The sequence below is a fragment of the Alnus glutinosa genome, chromosome 8, assembly GCF_958979055.1.
Source record: "Alnus glutinosa chromosome 8, dhAlnGlut1.1, whole genome shotgun sequence".
In the NCBI taxonomy this organism is placed as follows: domain Eukaryota; kingdom Viridiplantae; phylum Streptophyta; class Magnoliopsida; order Fagales; family Betulaceae; genus Alnus; species Alnus glutinosa.
The window spans coordinates 4,179,510-4,194,656 of record NC_084893.1 but is presented as its reverse complement, the minus strand read 5'-3'; the positions used below and the strand labels follow the sequence as shown (position 1 = coordinate 4,194,656).

Below are 15,147 nucleotides of genomic sequence, written 5' to 3'. Positions count from 1 at the left end.
TTGTGACTTGAAAATAAACTTAGTAACTCAACCTTTTATCTTGAATGTCTGCAATTTAGGTGAGTAAAACTTCACTATAATGGAAAAGGTGTAGCATAGTGATCTAGCAGTTCTTAAACCAAGTTAATGAATATTTAAATTTTTGAAACTATTATCTTTTTGGTTGCAGTTTCTTTTCTGCTTAGGATGTACATATGTTTCTTGCATGCTGGAAAGGTATATGTAATTTTAGCTCTGAAGCTTCATGATGCTCTTTGTTTTGCTACCTTCTTTTATTGTGGTAAGTGCTTTCTTTCCCATAACAATTATTGTTTGTTGACATTTGTTGCATCCTCTGAAATTTCATCAGTAGTTTGAATCGTTTGATGATGTCTAAACGCCTCCCTTTTTGGCATTTTAGTTTGACATGAAACAACACTCAATCATTTAAATGAACCTGCTCTGTTCTCAGTTAAATTGAATAATACAGTTGCTCCATGTTAACTGTGTGATGATAGGTTAAAGAACCGTAAATACTTTTTTGCATTATTATCATCTTTGTAGTCTTATGCTTCTTACTATAGTAATATATGCAGCAGTGTTTTTTGACATTTGTTGTGTCCTCTGGAATTCCATTAGTAGTTTGATGATGTCTAAACGCCTTCTCTTTTTGGCACTTCATACTGAGATGAAGCAACACTCATAAATGAACCTGCGGTGTGCTCTAGACATTTGTGGCTATTGCCTCATGTCCTGAGCAAATCTCTATCTGAAAACTGCCTTGGTTCGGCCTGTTCTTTAGGAAAATCCGAAAAGGGAGGTCAGGGTTTGACTATGTATAATCTAGATTTTAGTGCATATCTATGTATAATCTATCCATATACTGATCTCAGTATAAAACTTTCCTTCCTTTCTTAACACTTCAATCTCTTCTATTGCACGTATGGGAACATCTAAAACTGTCATGGCATGAGACAGTTCAAACGGTGGAGTCTCATTTATGCTGATGACTGTCTGTTTCATTTCATTAATGTTCTCACTTTTTGTGGCTCTATTTGTTAGACAAATATATGCCCTTGAACACACTTCTTGTAATTCAAGGATGCTCAAATCTTCGGTTCTCGTCTAGTAATGGATGCTTAATGTCACTTTTCAAAAATTCTGAACGGTTATAGAGTTGTGCTACTTTCTGGTCTGTCTGCAAATTTGCATACTTTCTGAGGCAAAACATTTTCTGAAGATTAAGTATCTCACGCAATTTGGCAGATTCCAAATGTGCATCCTTTTTTCATTAAAATGCTCAAGTCCAGGTAATGGAATTTAATAGACTCATCATAGCACTAAGTTTGATTATTACAAGTTATAGCTTGTTTGTTGTTTTGCTTTAATATAATGCCTGTTTTGATCACTCTTATTATTGAACCAAAAAAAGAATAAAAAATTTCCTGACTCAATGCTGTGCAAGTGAGCAGGTGAAAAGAGCATGTCTCCAGAAACTTTTCACCTTGAATGCAACCTGTCGACTCTGATTTAGTGGGAAAACAGAGTCAACTTAAACAATAACATTATAACTGGGATGGCAGAAAATGGAAACAGTGCTTTAAAGTTTCATATCAGGCACCCACTTGGCAATTGATTGAAAACTAAAACAGGTTAGCTGTTGTATTACAAGGGTGCATGCTGGAGGGCTATTGGTGATGTCAGGGAAGGTAGAAAAGGAGAGACCAAGATCTTCATAGCTGACGAGCATATACCCAAAAATGTGGAGAAACAGAGAGCCTTTTATGAACTCTCCATAAACTATTTAGATCATATCATTATTTGTTTCTTCCATCAGAGTTGTTACTTCATGTATGGATAATGGATCCAAACCCTTTTGTTTTTAAAATTTCTCTGTAAGGAGCAGGGCTAATGCTATATATCATGCTTGCAAAGTCAATATGGACTGTTGAGGCTTGTGTAAGCATTTTGCTTGTGGATTGTGCATGTATTATCCTTCACTAGGTGATGATTATGTCAGTTTTCATCTCTGTTTCTCAGGCCTCTTCAAGAACTATGTCAGTTTTCATCTCTGTTTCCCTATTGCCATTTTTTTTTTGTGCTTAGTCTCTTGGTTCTAACATATTTAATGTCTAAAAATCATGTATTATGCCATATAGTAACGTTTGGTATATAGAATGATTATTCCTTTAACAATAGGAATGGGTATTATTGGAAATATAAGTAGTTGGAATGGAATGATCATTCTTATTCTTTTGGTTGGTGACAACATATATACTTTCATTGGAATTGAATCAAAATTCCTCAAATACCTAAGATTTTATTTTTATTAAAAAAAAATTCTCCAATATTCTATGGATGATCGATCACCCTAACAAAACATTAAAATGGACAAGACCACCCTTGGTGCTATTAGGGGTGGTCGCGGCCATCCCTGATATTTAGTTAGCGTGGGGATAGCCGGCCACCCATAGAATATTAAGCATTTTTTTTTAATTTAAAAAAAAAATGGGGTTTGAACAAAAAAATAAAAAAGTAGTGAGTTTTTAAAAATTTCATTATGTTCTTCCAAAAATAACTATTCCTCTCATTTTTTAGAATAAAAAAATGAAGAAAGGGGCTTGGTGAGAAAATGGTTATTAACTGATTCAAATGGTTCTCAACTTCTCATATGCATTTTTATTTTTCACATACATTTTTAATAGAGCTTGTAATTCTCACATGCATTTTAAACACATGTTAGTTTAGTAGACTGAATTTGAGAAATTTTTCTTCAACCCCATTTTAGAGAAAAAATTTATCCATAAATATGAGTCTCAAGTTCCCTAACCATAGCTAGTAAGATTCAAATTCATGACCTTTAGGGACATGAATTTTAGCTTTCCTCCAATAACCATCTCCAAGTTTAACCCAGACGTAGCTTGCTTCTTTTTGGGTGTGAAGCAGTGTCAAATCAAAATACCCAATAAACGTTAGCTCTCCCTGAAAAGGAGGTGATCCAGCTTCTCTTTCCTCTTTTTTCATGTTGAAACAAAAGTAGGGAAAAAAAATAAAAAACGGAGGGAGATTACGTTTGGTTCCAAACATCAATAAAAGGGAAAAATACACATACATTCTCAAACTGACACTTAACATGTTATATCCCTCAAACTAAAGATTACATCAATATTCACTCCAAACTAAAAACTAAAAAAAAAGAGGCCGGAAAAGGAGGTGAGCGGGTGACCTTGACACCCCAAGGCTATGGAGGTGGTTTTGGCCACCCAAAATGGCTAGGGCTGGCCAAACCACCCCAGGGCATTGGGGTGGCTTGCACTTTCACCCACTTTTTTTTTTTTTTTTTTTTAAAAAAAATTTTAAAGTTTTTTGAATTTATAAGAGTATTTTTGTCTTATTAAAAAAATTTTATGTCGGGAGTAATATCCCTTAAAAAAAAAAACAAAAAAAAAAGGTTGGGAGTAATATGTTATTTTCCATAAATAAAAAACTGCCATGTGGTGGCGCCTATATAAAAAAAAGAAAAGAAAAAGATTTGGGGGCACTCAGGCTAAGCCGTAAAGGTCAAACAAATTGCTAGTATATGGGCACAACAGCCTCAACAACCGCACCGGCAACAAAGCCACTCTTCCTCACTCGCGCAACCTCGTACGCGCCACGAGCCACCGTGACCTTCAGGACGATGAACCACAATGAAGAACAAGACCATCTGGACGCCTTGTTCAAGCAGAAACGAGCCCTCCGGTCCAGGGTCCGCAAGGCCCTCAAGACCATGGACCCTGCCCTCAGATCCCAAGAAGGTAAGTGCTCTACTAATATCATTGCAATTCATTTTTTCGTCACTACTGGGACTAGACTAGATCCCATCCATTTGGGTGCTCGTTGTTTTGTTTTCAGACAATGCCATTCAGGGTATTGTTTTGAAGTCTCCGTGGTTTCACTCTAGTGCGAGATTGTGTGCCTATATAAGCTGCAGTGCATTGCGCGAAGTTGACACCTCAAAGTTGTTGTCAGAAATTCTGCAAAATCCAGCCAAAGGTGTGTGCTGTGTCTCGGACCATTTAATTTGATGGAATTTCAGATCATCTTAATCCAATGTACTTATATTACAATTGTTTGAGAAAAAGCATGTAGATATGATTTCTGGGCAGATATTATTTCCTATGGTCTTGTAATCACGTCAGCTCACACCAGAAACTTCGCTCGACCCTCACACGACGTGTAGCTAAAGAAATGAAGAAACAGAAACTTTGCTCGACTTTCGCACGACAGTATTTCAAGCGAGTTTACAACAATTAGATTCTCTGTTTTTTTTTTTTTTTTGGATGAATGAATTTCTATTAACATCAAACAAAGATATACAACACACTCTAGCAAAACGCTGGAACCACAGATGCTGTACAAAGCATCTACCTACAAACAACACCAATCTCTCAATACAAACAACAAATGCTATACATTGTATACAACGCAACTACCTACAAACAACTCCAATTACTCAATACAAAATCAACAGATGTTATACAGACGACACCAACCACTAATACAAAATATTCTGAGATATACCCCAATTGCTACATATTACTACATTCCCATCATTTTTCTTAGACTTCCCTTTTTCCCATAACTCTGTTTCTCACTTCCCACCCAATATTTTGCGTCACTTTCTCCTCTGTTCGAATCTGGTTCCCATGCTTGACATCATTTCTCTGCCTCCAAATGTTGTAAACTGCTGCACCCCAAGCCAGCTTACATGCCAAAGGTTTTAAGCTCTTATTCCTCTATTCTCTAATTCCTTGGCTCATAATTTCCTCCCAAACTGTAGGTATATTAGGTAAAAGACCTTTTTTCATCACTTCCCTCCAAATTCTTTTACTAAATCCACAATTAAAGAACAAATGGTCTCTGCATTCAATAATATTTTTGCAAAACAAACATTTAAGCAAAGGAGAACCAAATCAGTTTCCACCAATCAATCATTGGCTTCTTATCACGAGTTGCCTCACATGTGTCTCTACTTGCGTAACTGCTTGACTTCGAAATCACCCATATAGGTTTATCATTTACCCATATTTTCACCATTGGCAGCTTAGTTTGTATTTTCACCAGATTTTCTGACCTGGCAGGTTGCCATTCCCACTCCTTCCCCTTTATTACACTTGATAATTTTGCCTCCAATTTGTTTCTTGCATCATATACTACCCTATAACCATAATGATCATAAGGGATGCCATCCGGATGCCACCAATCCAACCATAAATGTATGCTGCTTCCATTTCTCAGCTTTAGGATCTTCCTCCAGCTCCATGTATAATTGTGGTATTTCATTCTGCCAAAAGCATCTCCCTTTAAGAAAATTCACTTTAACCCATGCCATCCAATGAGACCCTGATTATGTGAACAGATTCCATACATGCTTCAAAATTGCTGCCTTATTCCAATCTTCTATCCTCATCAATCCCAACCCTCATTCCTTTTTTAGAACACATATTAACTCCCAAGAAACCTTTGCTTTTGCTGGACAAACTTCATTACCATTCCATAAAAATTGATCGAACTTTTGTTCTATTGATCTAATAATCTTCTTAGGCAAAATGAAGATACTAGACCAATAAACTTCTATGCTATATAAAACCAAAGATAACAGTTGCAATCTACCAGTAAATGACAGATTCTTCGATAGCCAAGAGTCAATCTTTTCTTTGAAATTTCTCCATAAGCATTGTAGAATTTGTAGCTGACAACTTTTTAGAAATCAATGGAAATCCCAAATATCTTCCTGGTAATTTCCCTTCCTTCATAGTTAAACATGCCAGCATCTACTCCTTCGTCATTTGTGAAGTACCACAACAGTAGAATGTACTCTTAGCTGTATTTGCTTTCGATACTGACAAGTCTGCAAACTCTTGTAAAACTTGATTAATTTTTTCTACTGATTCCATATTTTTCTATCGAGAATAGCAGTAGCATCAGCAGAACAAAGACGAGTAAGCTTAATTTCAGAACATCTAGGATGGAAACTGTACTCTTTTCCATTCTTAGAAGCCTCTTCTATCAATCTAGCCAACATTTCCATAACTATCACAAAAAAGATATGGAGAAATCGGATCCCCTTGTCTTAAACCCCTCCTACCTTCAAAGTATCCAACAAGAGTGCCATTCAAAGCAATAGAAAACCTTGGAGTAGTTATACATTCTTGTATCCAGCTGACAAACTTCATAGGAACTCCTAATCTTGATAAACATTGAAGTAAAAACTCCCAATCCACCGAGTCATATGCCTTTATTAAATATGTCTTGATAGTAAATCTTGGTTTACCCTCCTTTTTATGGTAAATTTTCACCACTTCTTGAGCCAACAACACATTCTCTGCAATACTTATATTTGGGATGAATGCTGTTTGGTTAGGACTAATGATTCCATCCAAACAAGGGAGCATTCTACTACCTAGAGTTTTTGTTATGTATTTATATATAACATTGCAGCACAAAATAGGTCTAAACTCACTGATAGAAGAAGGATTCAACTTTTTAGGCACAAGAGTGATAATAGTAGCATTGACCTCCTTAAGTAATTTCTCTGTTTCAAAAAAAGACTTCACTGCAGGAATCACCTCATCACCAACTATTGGCCAAGCTGCCTTATAAAAGCCAGTAAAAAACCATTCGGGCCAGGAGCTTTATTATTCTTCATTTCAAATATAGTTATCTTGATTTCCTCTTCTCTAATATCTTTTTGCATCTCACTAATTTGAACTTCTGTTAGCTTCCTCTTTGTCTATTGATTAACTCTGTTAGCTTTCCTACCAACTCATGACTGGTTGATCCAAGAAGTTTCTGAGAATACTCCACTGCCACTTTCTTGATCTGTTCCACTTCTACTACTTTCTTCCCTTGATCATCCCCTAAGTGACTGATAATATTTTCAGAATTCCTTACCTACAATTCTATGAAAGTACGAATTGTATTGATCCCTAACATTAAGTCCCTGGTTCCTTAACTTCTGTTTTTAAAAATGCTTCTTCTGCTGTACTGATTGAAATGTACTCATGCAAACATTCGTTCTCCTTTCTAACACAGGCAGCCTTACCAAGAGAAGATAAAACGTCCCTTTTAGCTTGATCCAAGCAGGCTATAGCTTGAATCACTCTTTGCTTGATACCTCCATACAACTCTTCTTAGCTCTAAGAATTTTTTTTTCACTGCTTTAAGCTTTGCATACAGCTTGAACATAGGAACCCCAACAACTTTTATATTCCACCCCTCTTCCACCCAAGATAGGAATCTTTCGTTTTCAGCCCAATAACCAAAGAACTTAAATGGTTTTTGACCAAAACTTTGAAACTTACCTACTGATATTATTTCAGGAGAATGGTCTGTGACTCCACCTTCCTGAAATTCAACACCAGTCTTGCCAAACACTTCCATTCATACTTCATTTGACATTACCCTATCTAATTTTCTTGCTACAAAATCCTCCTCTACCCTTTTATTATTCTAGGTGAAAAAACAACCATTAAAGGGTAAGTCCATCACTTCAATCTAATTCACACACTCCCCAAATTCAGACTCATAGCAATTAAGCTCATCACTATCCCATTTTTCTTTCAATTCTTTACTACATTGAAATCCCCAATCAATAGCCAAGGAACTCTACCAATCTAATTTTTAATAATACCCAAATGTTGCCACAGATCCCTTCTTTCCAATCCTTTATTTGCACCATATACAAAAGTTTGAACCCATCTATTTACCCCCTGCTCAATACTAATTCACAGCTAATTGATTGTTCATGCTTTCTAATGAGATTTACTTCTACCACATCTTTATTCCAACAAATCCATATTCTCCTAAGATGATGGTTATCATAATTAAGAAGGAACCCCCATCCCGGGACAATATTTTCCTTAATCTTTTCAGCCTTCTCAACTTTTACTCTTGTTTCTAAAAGACAAATCAAAGATACTTTAACTCTCCTCACAAAACTCCTTACCTCCTTTTGCTTTAAGAGATTATTGGGCTTGTTTGATAGGTTACGGAACAGAACAGAACAGAACAGCATAATGCTGTTACTGTTCATGTAATTTTTTTATCACTTTTTTATATTTTCTACCACCAATCAACATCAAAACATTCCCACTTTTTTCACTTTTTATATCACATCAATAATTTTTTATTATTATTCAAATAAAAAAATTCACTACAATACAAAACTTTTTTACTTTTTTATACAAATTCTTTTTATTTTATATCACATCATCACTTTTTATTAATTTCAAAATTAACAACCCACTACTCTGTTCTGTTCTGTTCTGTACATGTCTTTGCCAAACAAGCCCATTAATATCTCCAATATTCCATAATACCAATTTCATTAACCAGAAATAGTAGGAGAAAATCCCCTCTTGGTATTATCTGCATCTTCCCCCCATACTCTTCCCTTTAGCCCTTAATGCTATACTCTTTATGTGATCTTCAAATAAGGCTGCCTCAAGGATTTTTTGAAGACTGCCCACCTCATCTCTAACAAGTGATACACCCCCTTCCTCGATTTCATTTCTGTCTTGAAACACAACAAACGAATTAGACCAAGCTTTCTCCTCCTTATCTTCAATACACTTATTTATCAAAAAAGAAAAAATCATCAATAGACTTCTCCCTCTGTCCTTTATTAGGCCTCCTGATAGTTTTATCAAAACCAATTTTACTACTCATCTTCAACTTTCTTTCCCTCTTCCCCTCTTCCTTTTCACTACCTTATCAACCTGATTGCCAATCTTTTTAGGCTTCCACACCCTTTTCTCCTCTCTCAAACATGCATAACTTGGATGGCCAAAAGCTTGACATTTTGAACACTTCATTGGAATCCAGGGGTACTCAACTGCAACTTTAATCAGTTTCCCCCCTCAACATTCAATTCAATCTCCTTCGGAAACTATGAATCTACATTCACCTCAACCAAAACTCGCATACCCCAACCTCATTTGCTCCTCGGTAACAGAATCAGCATATAGTGGCTTCCCTATCCCACTAGCCACATGACTCAAACTTACCTACGTACTACATGTCTCTGTTCCCTATTCCGGTGAGTGTTGCTTCTCGCATTGAGAAGTTGCAACGCGATTTTCTTTGGGGTGGCATGGGTGAAGTTTTTAAATACCATTTGGTGAGTTGGGAGAAGGTTTGTACTCCAATTTCGAATGGGGGGCTTGGCATTAGGAAGTTGGTTCAGTTTAATCGCACATTGCTAGGTAAATGGTTATGGCGATTTGGTACGGATAGAGATGCTTGGTGGAGAGTCGCGGTGGAATCCAAGTATGGAAGTTTGTGGGGTGGGTGGTGCTCCCGAGAGGTTGCTGGGGCATTTGGAGTAGGGTTGTGGAAGTTTATAAGGAAAGGTTGGGAGAATTTCTCCAAATTCCTTAGATTTGAGGTGGGGGATGGGAGTAGGATTAGATTTTGGCATGACTTGTGGTGTGGTGATTCGATTCTGAAAGAAGTGTTTCCTGATCTCTTTGGCATTGCTCGGGTGAAGGATGCGTCAGTGGCTGATAATTTGGAGAGTTTGGGCGGGTCCATTCAATGGAACGTAAGCTTTATTAGAGAGGCTCATGATTGGGAAGTCGATGTTTTTGCCTCTTTCTTCCAGATGCTGGGCTCTACCAAGGTGAATATGGAGAGGGCAGATTGTCTTAAATGGGTCCCGTCCAAGAAAGGTGTGTTCAGGGTGAAGTCGTTTTTTGGTTCTATGATGTGTGCTGGAGGTACTCGGTTCCCATGGAAGTGTGTGTGGCGGTCTCAGGCTCCCCCGAGGGCAGCTTTCTTCACTTGGTCTGCAGGTCTAGGCAGAATTTTGACCTTGGACAATCTTAGGAAGAGGAACTTAATTATTGTGGATAGATGCTGTCTTTGCAAGCGGGATGGGGAATCAGTGGACCATATTCTTCTGCATTGCGATCTGGCCTCAGCTCTATGGAATAACATTTTCTCCCGCTTTGGTATTTCGTGGGTCATGCCTAGGAGCGTGCTTGACTTAGTTGCTTGTTGGTGGAAGTTTGGGAGATCTGAGAGCGCTACTTCTTGGAAGATGGTGCCTATTTGCCTTTTTTGGTGTATTTGGAGAGAAAGAAACCTTAGGTGTTTTGAGAATCTAGAAAGCTCCCTAGAGGAGGTGCTAGAGTTGTTTCTCCATACCTTGTATGTCTGGTCGATGGCTTAATTGTACCATTTATCTATCAGCTTTGCTGAATTTCTTGCTTCTTTTTTCGCTTTCTAGTTAGGTGTTTCCTGTTGTATACTTCTAGTGTACGTAGGGGTGCCTTACGCTTTCAATAAAACTATCATTACTTATCAAAAAAAAAAAGAAAAGAATTCTACTGGCAAATGAATCAGCTTGATCCAAATTGGTATAGAAAATAAAGTTTCAGTAATTGTATTAGATTCTTTATTTAGCTCACACCTCCTAGAATCAAGCCTGCAACAAATTCCACAAGAAAAAAAATGCCTGCAACGAATTCCTGAGATTTCTTGTAACAGTTCCTTAAATCCCTCCAATTCTAATTCAAATTTATTTTGTAATACCCCTCTCTCTCTCTCTCTCTCTCTCTCTCTCTCTCAAATTCTAAACCATTGTATTGCATAATGGAATGAGGAAACATACAGTTTTAAGCTTTTATATTTGGACCCATCTTTGATTTTTTATTTTTAGGTATTAACCACCACTTCCTCTGTGCTGCTAAGCATAAGTTTTTCACTTTTACATGGCCTAAGTTTGTGCAATTTTGTTTCTTTAATAAATGATTGCTTACCATGTACTTGTTTTCACACTTGGGGAAGTACTTACCTTTTCTCTTTAAATCAAGATGGTCATACACAGGGGGGGAAAAGGCTTTATGTTCCACGTGTGGAGGACAAGAATAGTCACATGCGCATGCTGAACATCTCATGTATCGATGATCTTGTTGCGAATTCGATGAACATCTTAGAACCAGCTCCGGTTGATAGTGATGGAAATGAACGCGAAAATGGTAATTTTGTTTGTTATATCTGATGACCTTTGGGCCTTGTGCGTTTATAGGCTGTAGTCATTTTCTGCGTATTAGGAGCCATTGTCTGGTGTAATTGTAAATTATCAGGCTGTCTAGTGCAGGTGTGCAAGTGCCAAAAAGGAAAAATAAGTTGAATTTATCACAAATTTATACCACATACCAAGAGGAGTAAGATTTAATAAACTTTATTATTATTTTTTGGATATCATTGATGATTAGCAAGTGTCAGTTCTCTAAGTTCTACAAGTTTGTTACAAATTCATACCAGATACCAAGAGGTGTATGTATGAACATGTAATGCAGTAGGTATTAATTATTTTCTGGCTAAACCTGTAACTTATCATCCAGGTTGAGAGAGACTACATTAGGATCTCAAGGTTTTTAGCTATTTTAATGTCACCCGGCCCGTTGCCTCTTCCATTAATGGCTAGCACTTTAAGAGATGTTTTAGTCGTTTAAGACGTTGCTGGAAACTAGAGCCCCTTAAGCCTAGTGTTTCCTAGATTCACTGGGCTTGCTAAAATATTTATTAATAATCTTTGCTTCTAGGGAAACCTTTACTGATTTTTCTGGGGGGAAGGGCAGGGGGCTGGGCTATTCCCTAAACACATGTCACAACCTCCATGATTAGTTCACCTGAACCTGGTCACATTGTGCACTTAAACCTTCTCTTGAGCAATGTCTTTGTTTCTTTTCTTTTCGTTCAATTTTTGTCTATGGTTGACTTTATATTTCAAAGATGCACCTAAACAAATATACATGGTTTAAGACTTATGTATAAGGACCTATTTTGGTGCAGTTATGCAAGCAAGTGAGCCAGTTGATTTGTTCCTCTTACCTGGTAGAAATTTTTTCCCTGTTCTCTTAATTGCTTCTAAAATGCTTTACAATTGCAAAAACCAGGATGTAGATAACAGCATTTTGCTTATTTTCTGCCCTCAGGACTAGCATTTGACAGATCTGGAAGGCGCATGGGTCGTGGTGGAGGGTATGCTTAGGAATCTTGGCCTACCTAACCTTTCTAATTACCCTCTGAAGTTGTGGGAGCTGAGGTTTTAAGAGATATCATCTGCTCCTTTTGATATAAAATCTCTTTTTTTAAGCTCCTGAAGTATAAGTATTCATTCAGACCAAAGGGGGAAAATTTCTATATCTATATCTATATGTATAACTATTGGTTTGTTCATATTATCCTGGTTCCCCAAGTAATTGGTGAACCAATTTAAAGGGATTGCTAGAGGAGTGATGATTGTATAGAAAATCTCTCTCTCTCTTTCTCGTGCATTTTAAAGAAATTTATGTACTTATATTTTTGAATGAAAATTAACGTTTTATCTCTATGCACCAATAAATTTAGGGTTGTTCATCACTAATGTTATTGTTTGATGAAAATCACTAGTTATTATGATGCCTTCCTGAAGAAATACCAAGAGCTTGCAAAGGAAAAGGCTTGGAAACAACCCCTCCTTGGTATGTATGATTTCTCATATTAAAAATTGCTTAAGGTCTTGTATTCAGCTTCCAAGGGTTTGTCAGTCTCTTGAAATGACTGCCTCTGGTATTGCAGTTGCGCTATCCTATTCTCTGCAGATAATGGATGAAGGAATCATACCAGTCACTCCAACTGACATTCCGGTGGATGCTCTTGTCTCACCAACTGGTGTGATTCCCATCAGCCAAGCTGCCTTAGACAGGTAGCACTAATTAAATCCTTCATTCTACTGTATCTAGATGAGCTGTGATTCTTTTTTTTTTTTTTTTTTCATCCAATTATTTAAATATTTACAGGATGAAGCTTTGACATTGGACTTGGAAACCAAACCTGATTGCTTTCTTTGATGACTGGTTCTTCATTCCTAAAAAAAATTGAGTTCGGATTGCTCATTCGTCCAAAGGACTGTATAGACTTGATTGCTTAAATCTAGAATGAGCAGGTATTTGGTAACGTGGAGTCCCATAAAAAAAAACTCTTTTGGAGAAGTTGCGTGTTCTTAATGGGTTGGAAGAAAAGATAGCTTTAGTTGCTAAAGATAAGTTTGAGGAAAATCATGGCTAGAGATTGGTTGGAGGCAAAATTCAAGGCCTTTATGGTTGAAAGAGCGTGATAAATGTACGAATATTTTCCATCGACTGGCCAACTAGAATAGGAGAAACAACTTTATTGCAGTCAGTGTCAATAAATGGCTCGATTTCTTCTAATAAGCCTGTTATTAGAGAACACATTGTGCATTTTTCTACCATAGACTTTTCTGAACAATTTAACTGGATGGCTTTGGTTTCGACTCCATAAATGTGGATGAGGCCTCTTCATTAGAGAGACCGTTTGAGGATGTTTTGCTTTACCATCTCAAAAAGATGTTTACGAGCAATCCCGAAATTTAACTCAACCTCACTTCACCATATACTGTCGTGACTTGCATTTAATTCCTCCAACCTTCTCGTCAAAGTGCACCATCCTGGAAAGAAACGGACCAGGATCCTTTTCAATTTTTTTTTTTTAGAATCGTAGATTATCAAATTATGCGAATTTATGTTGTTTCATGCATTGAATGATATGAAAAATGCTACATATTAAAAACGTGACATGTTAACAATGAGAATTGAGTATATTTTTATGAGGTTCTTACACTTAATGTTGTATAAAAGTTTTGAGCAAAAAATTATGTTTTGATTTAGTAAAGAAGAGTCTTCAAAAGTTAAAAAAAAAAAATGAGTTTTTGAAATAATTTTTTTTTTTGATTGTCTCGATAACATGTCAAATCTTTAATATGTAGCATTTTTTACGCTGTTCGATGTAAAAAAGGGCTTGGATTCATATAATTTGAGAATCAAATGGATTGTTTGGGTGTACGTTTTTTTGAAAAATTACGAATATCGAGAGAATTTATTTTTTGAAATAATGTTTGGATAGTTTAGAAAACGTAAGATAAAATTAGAAAAAGTGGAATAAAATTTTAGTAGAATTTGAATTCTAAAAAACAGCATTTGAAATCAAAACTACGCAAACATGCCATAATTTTTTTTTAAAATTGTAGAGGATCGTAATTTGAAAGCAACATAGAGAGATGAGTGATGACAAAACCATTAGGTCAGGAAGCTACGTACATTAAATCATCATTTAAGCTTATAAGAATTAATAAATTTAAGCATTTAATTTATACTGTTCTTCACGTGTAGACTTAAATTCTCTCTTAATTAGTAGGCTCAACACGTAAACATATCAGGTTAAATTACAATTTATTTTAAATATTTAATTTATATCCTCACGCGTCTAAGCATTGGGCCCGACGGGTAAACGCCAACGTCGTGTAGCGCCTCAGTCTTGACGCGGAAAAGATCGTATTCAGTGAAACGGTGGCGTGACAGAGATGCCAACAACATCATCGGAAAATGTGAGGATGTTTTGCTTTGTGTTCCAGAAAGTCAAAAACGTCATTTTATAATAAATGTTAGGTGACGAAATTGGAGGATTAAATTTATTTGAAGAGGCGGCCGCCATTCTAGAATTCCACCTCGATCTCGTGGTCGTGTCTCTTGTTTGCTGATTTTTCTTCGTCCGATGATGTAAGGATGCGGCTGCAACTGCAAGACTTCGATCATATGCCCCCCCTTCGTTACTCAAGCTAAGCACATCCGCCTTGTAGCAAACATGAAAAACTCACCAAAACTCTCCAATGAATTTGAATTGGTGCGGTGGCAAACAAAGTATAAAGAAAAACAGTAACGAAACTCTTTGTACCTATCTGTCATTCATTTTAAACTAGTTGAAGTTGCGTATTTTAAGTGAATTTTAATGTTGGCAATTTATAAAAATAAAACAAAAACGACTTAAAAGACGCCATTCAAAGAAGAACGTCTATTTAAATAGAGTAAAAAAAGATTTAGAGAGAGACGTGGGATGTTTTTGAAAAGGCGGGTAACGAGAATAGAATTTTTTTTTGTTTTGGTTAACCTTTGGTTAAAAATTTAGATAATGGGATGTGAATGCAATGTTTTATATATTAAACGAGAGCTTGTTTTATATGTATGTATATGCTATAATTTAAGAGTATTGTAAATAATTTAAGCTATAAGTATATGCTATAATGCTATAAGTTATAATTTATAAGAATATTAAATAATT

The 15,147-nt window shown here is 36.3% G+C and overlaps 1 protein-coding gene across 1 annotated transcript; it reads left to right on the top strand.

Moving 5' to 3' along the window:
• The first annotated feature begins 3,515 nt into the window (after positions 1 to 3,515).
• LOC133874541 (5-formyltetrahydrofolate cyclo-ligase, mitochondrial) lies at positions 3,516 to 13,226 on the top strand. The gene is made up of 8 exons (XM_062312391.1): positions 3,516 to 3,776; positions 3,874 to 4,014; positions 10,839 to 11,003; positions 11,824 to 11,865; positions 11,967 to 12,012; positions 12,424 to 12,494; positions 12,592 to 12,718; positions 12,813 to 13,226. Exons 1-8 carry the CDS (start codon positions 3,560 to 3,562, stop codon positions 12,823 to 12,825), a joined length of 822 nt encoding a protein of 273 aa, XP_062168375.1. The 5' UTR covers positions 3,516 to 3,559; the 3' UTR covers positions 12,826 to 13,226.
• Positions 13,227 to 15,147: the final 1,921 nt, after the last annotated feature.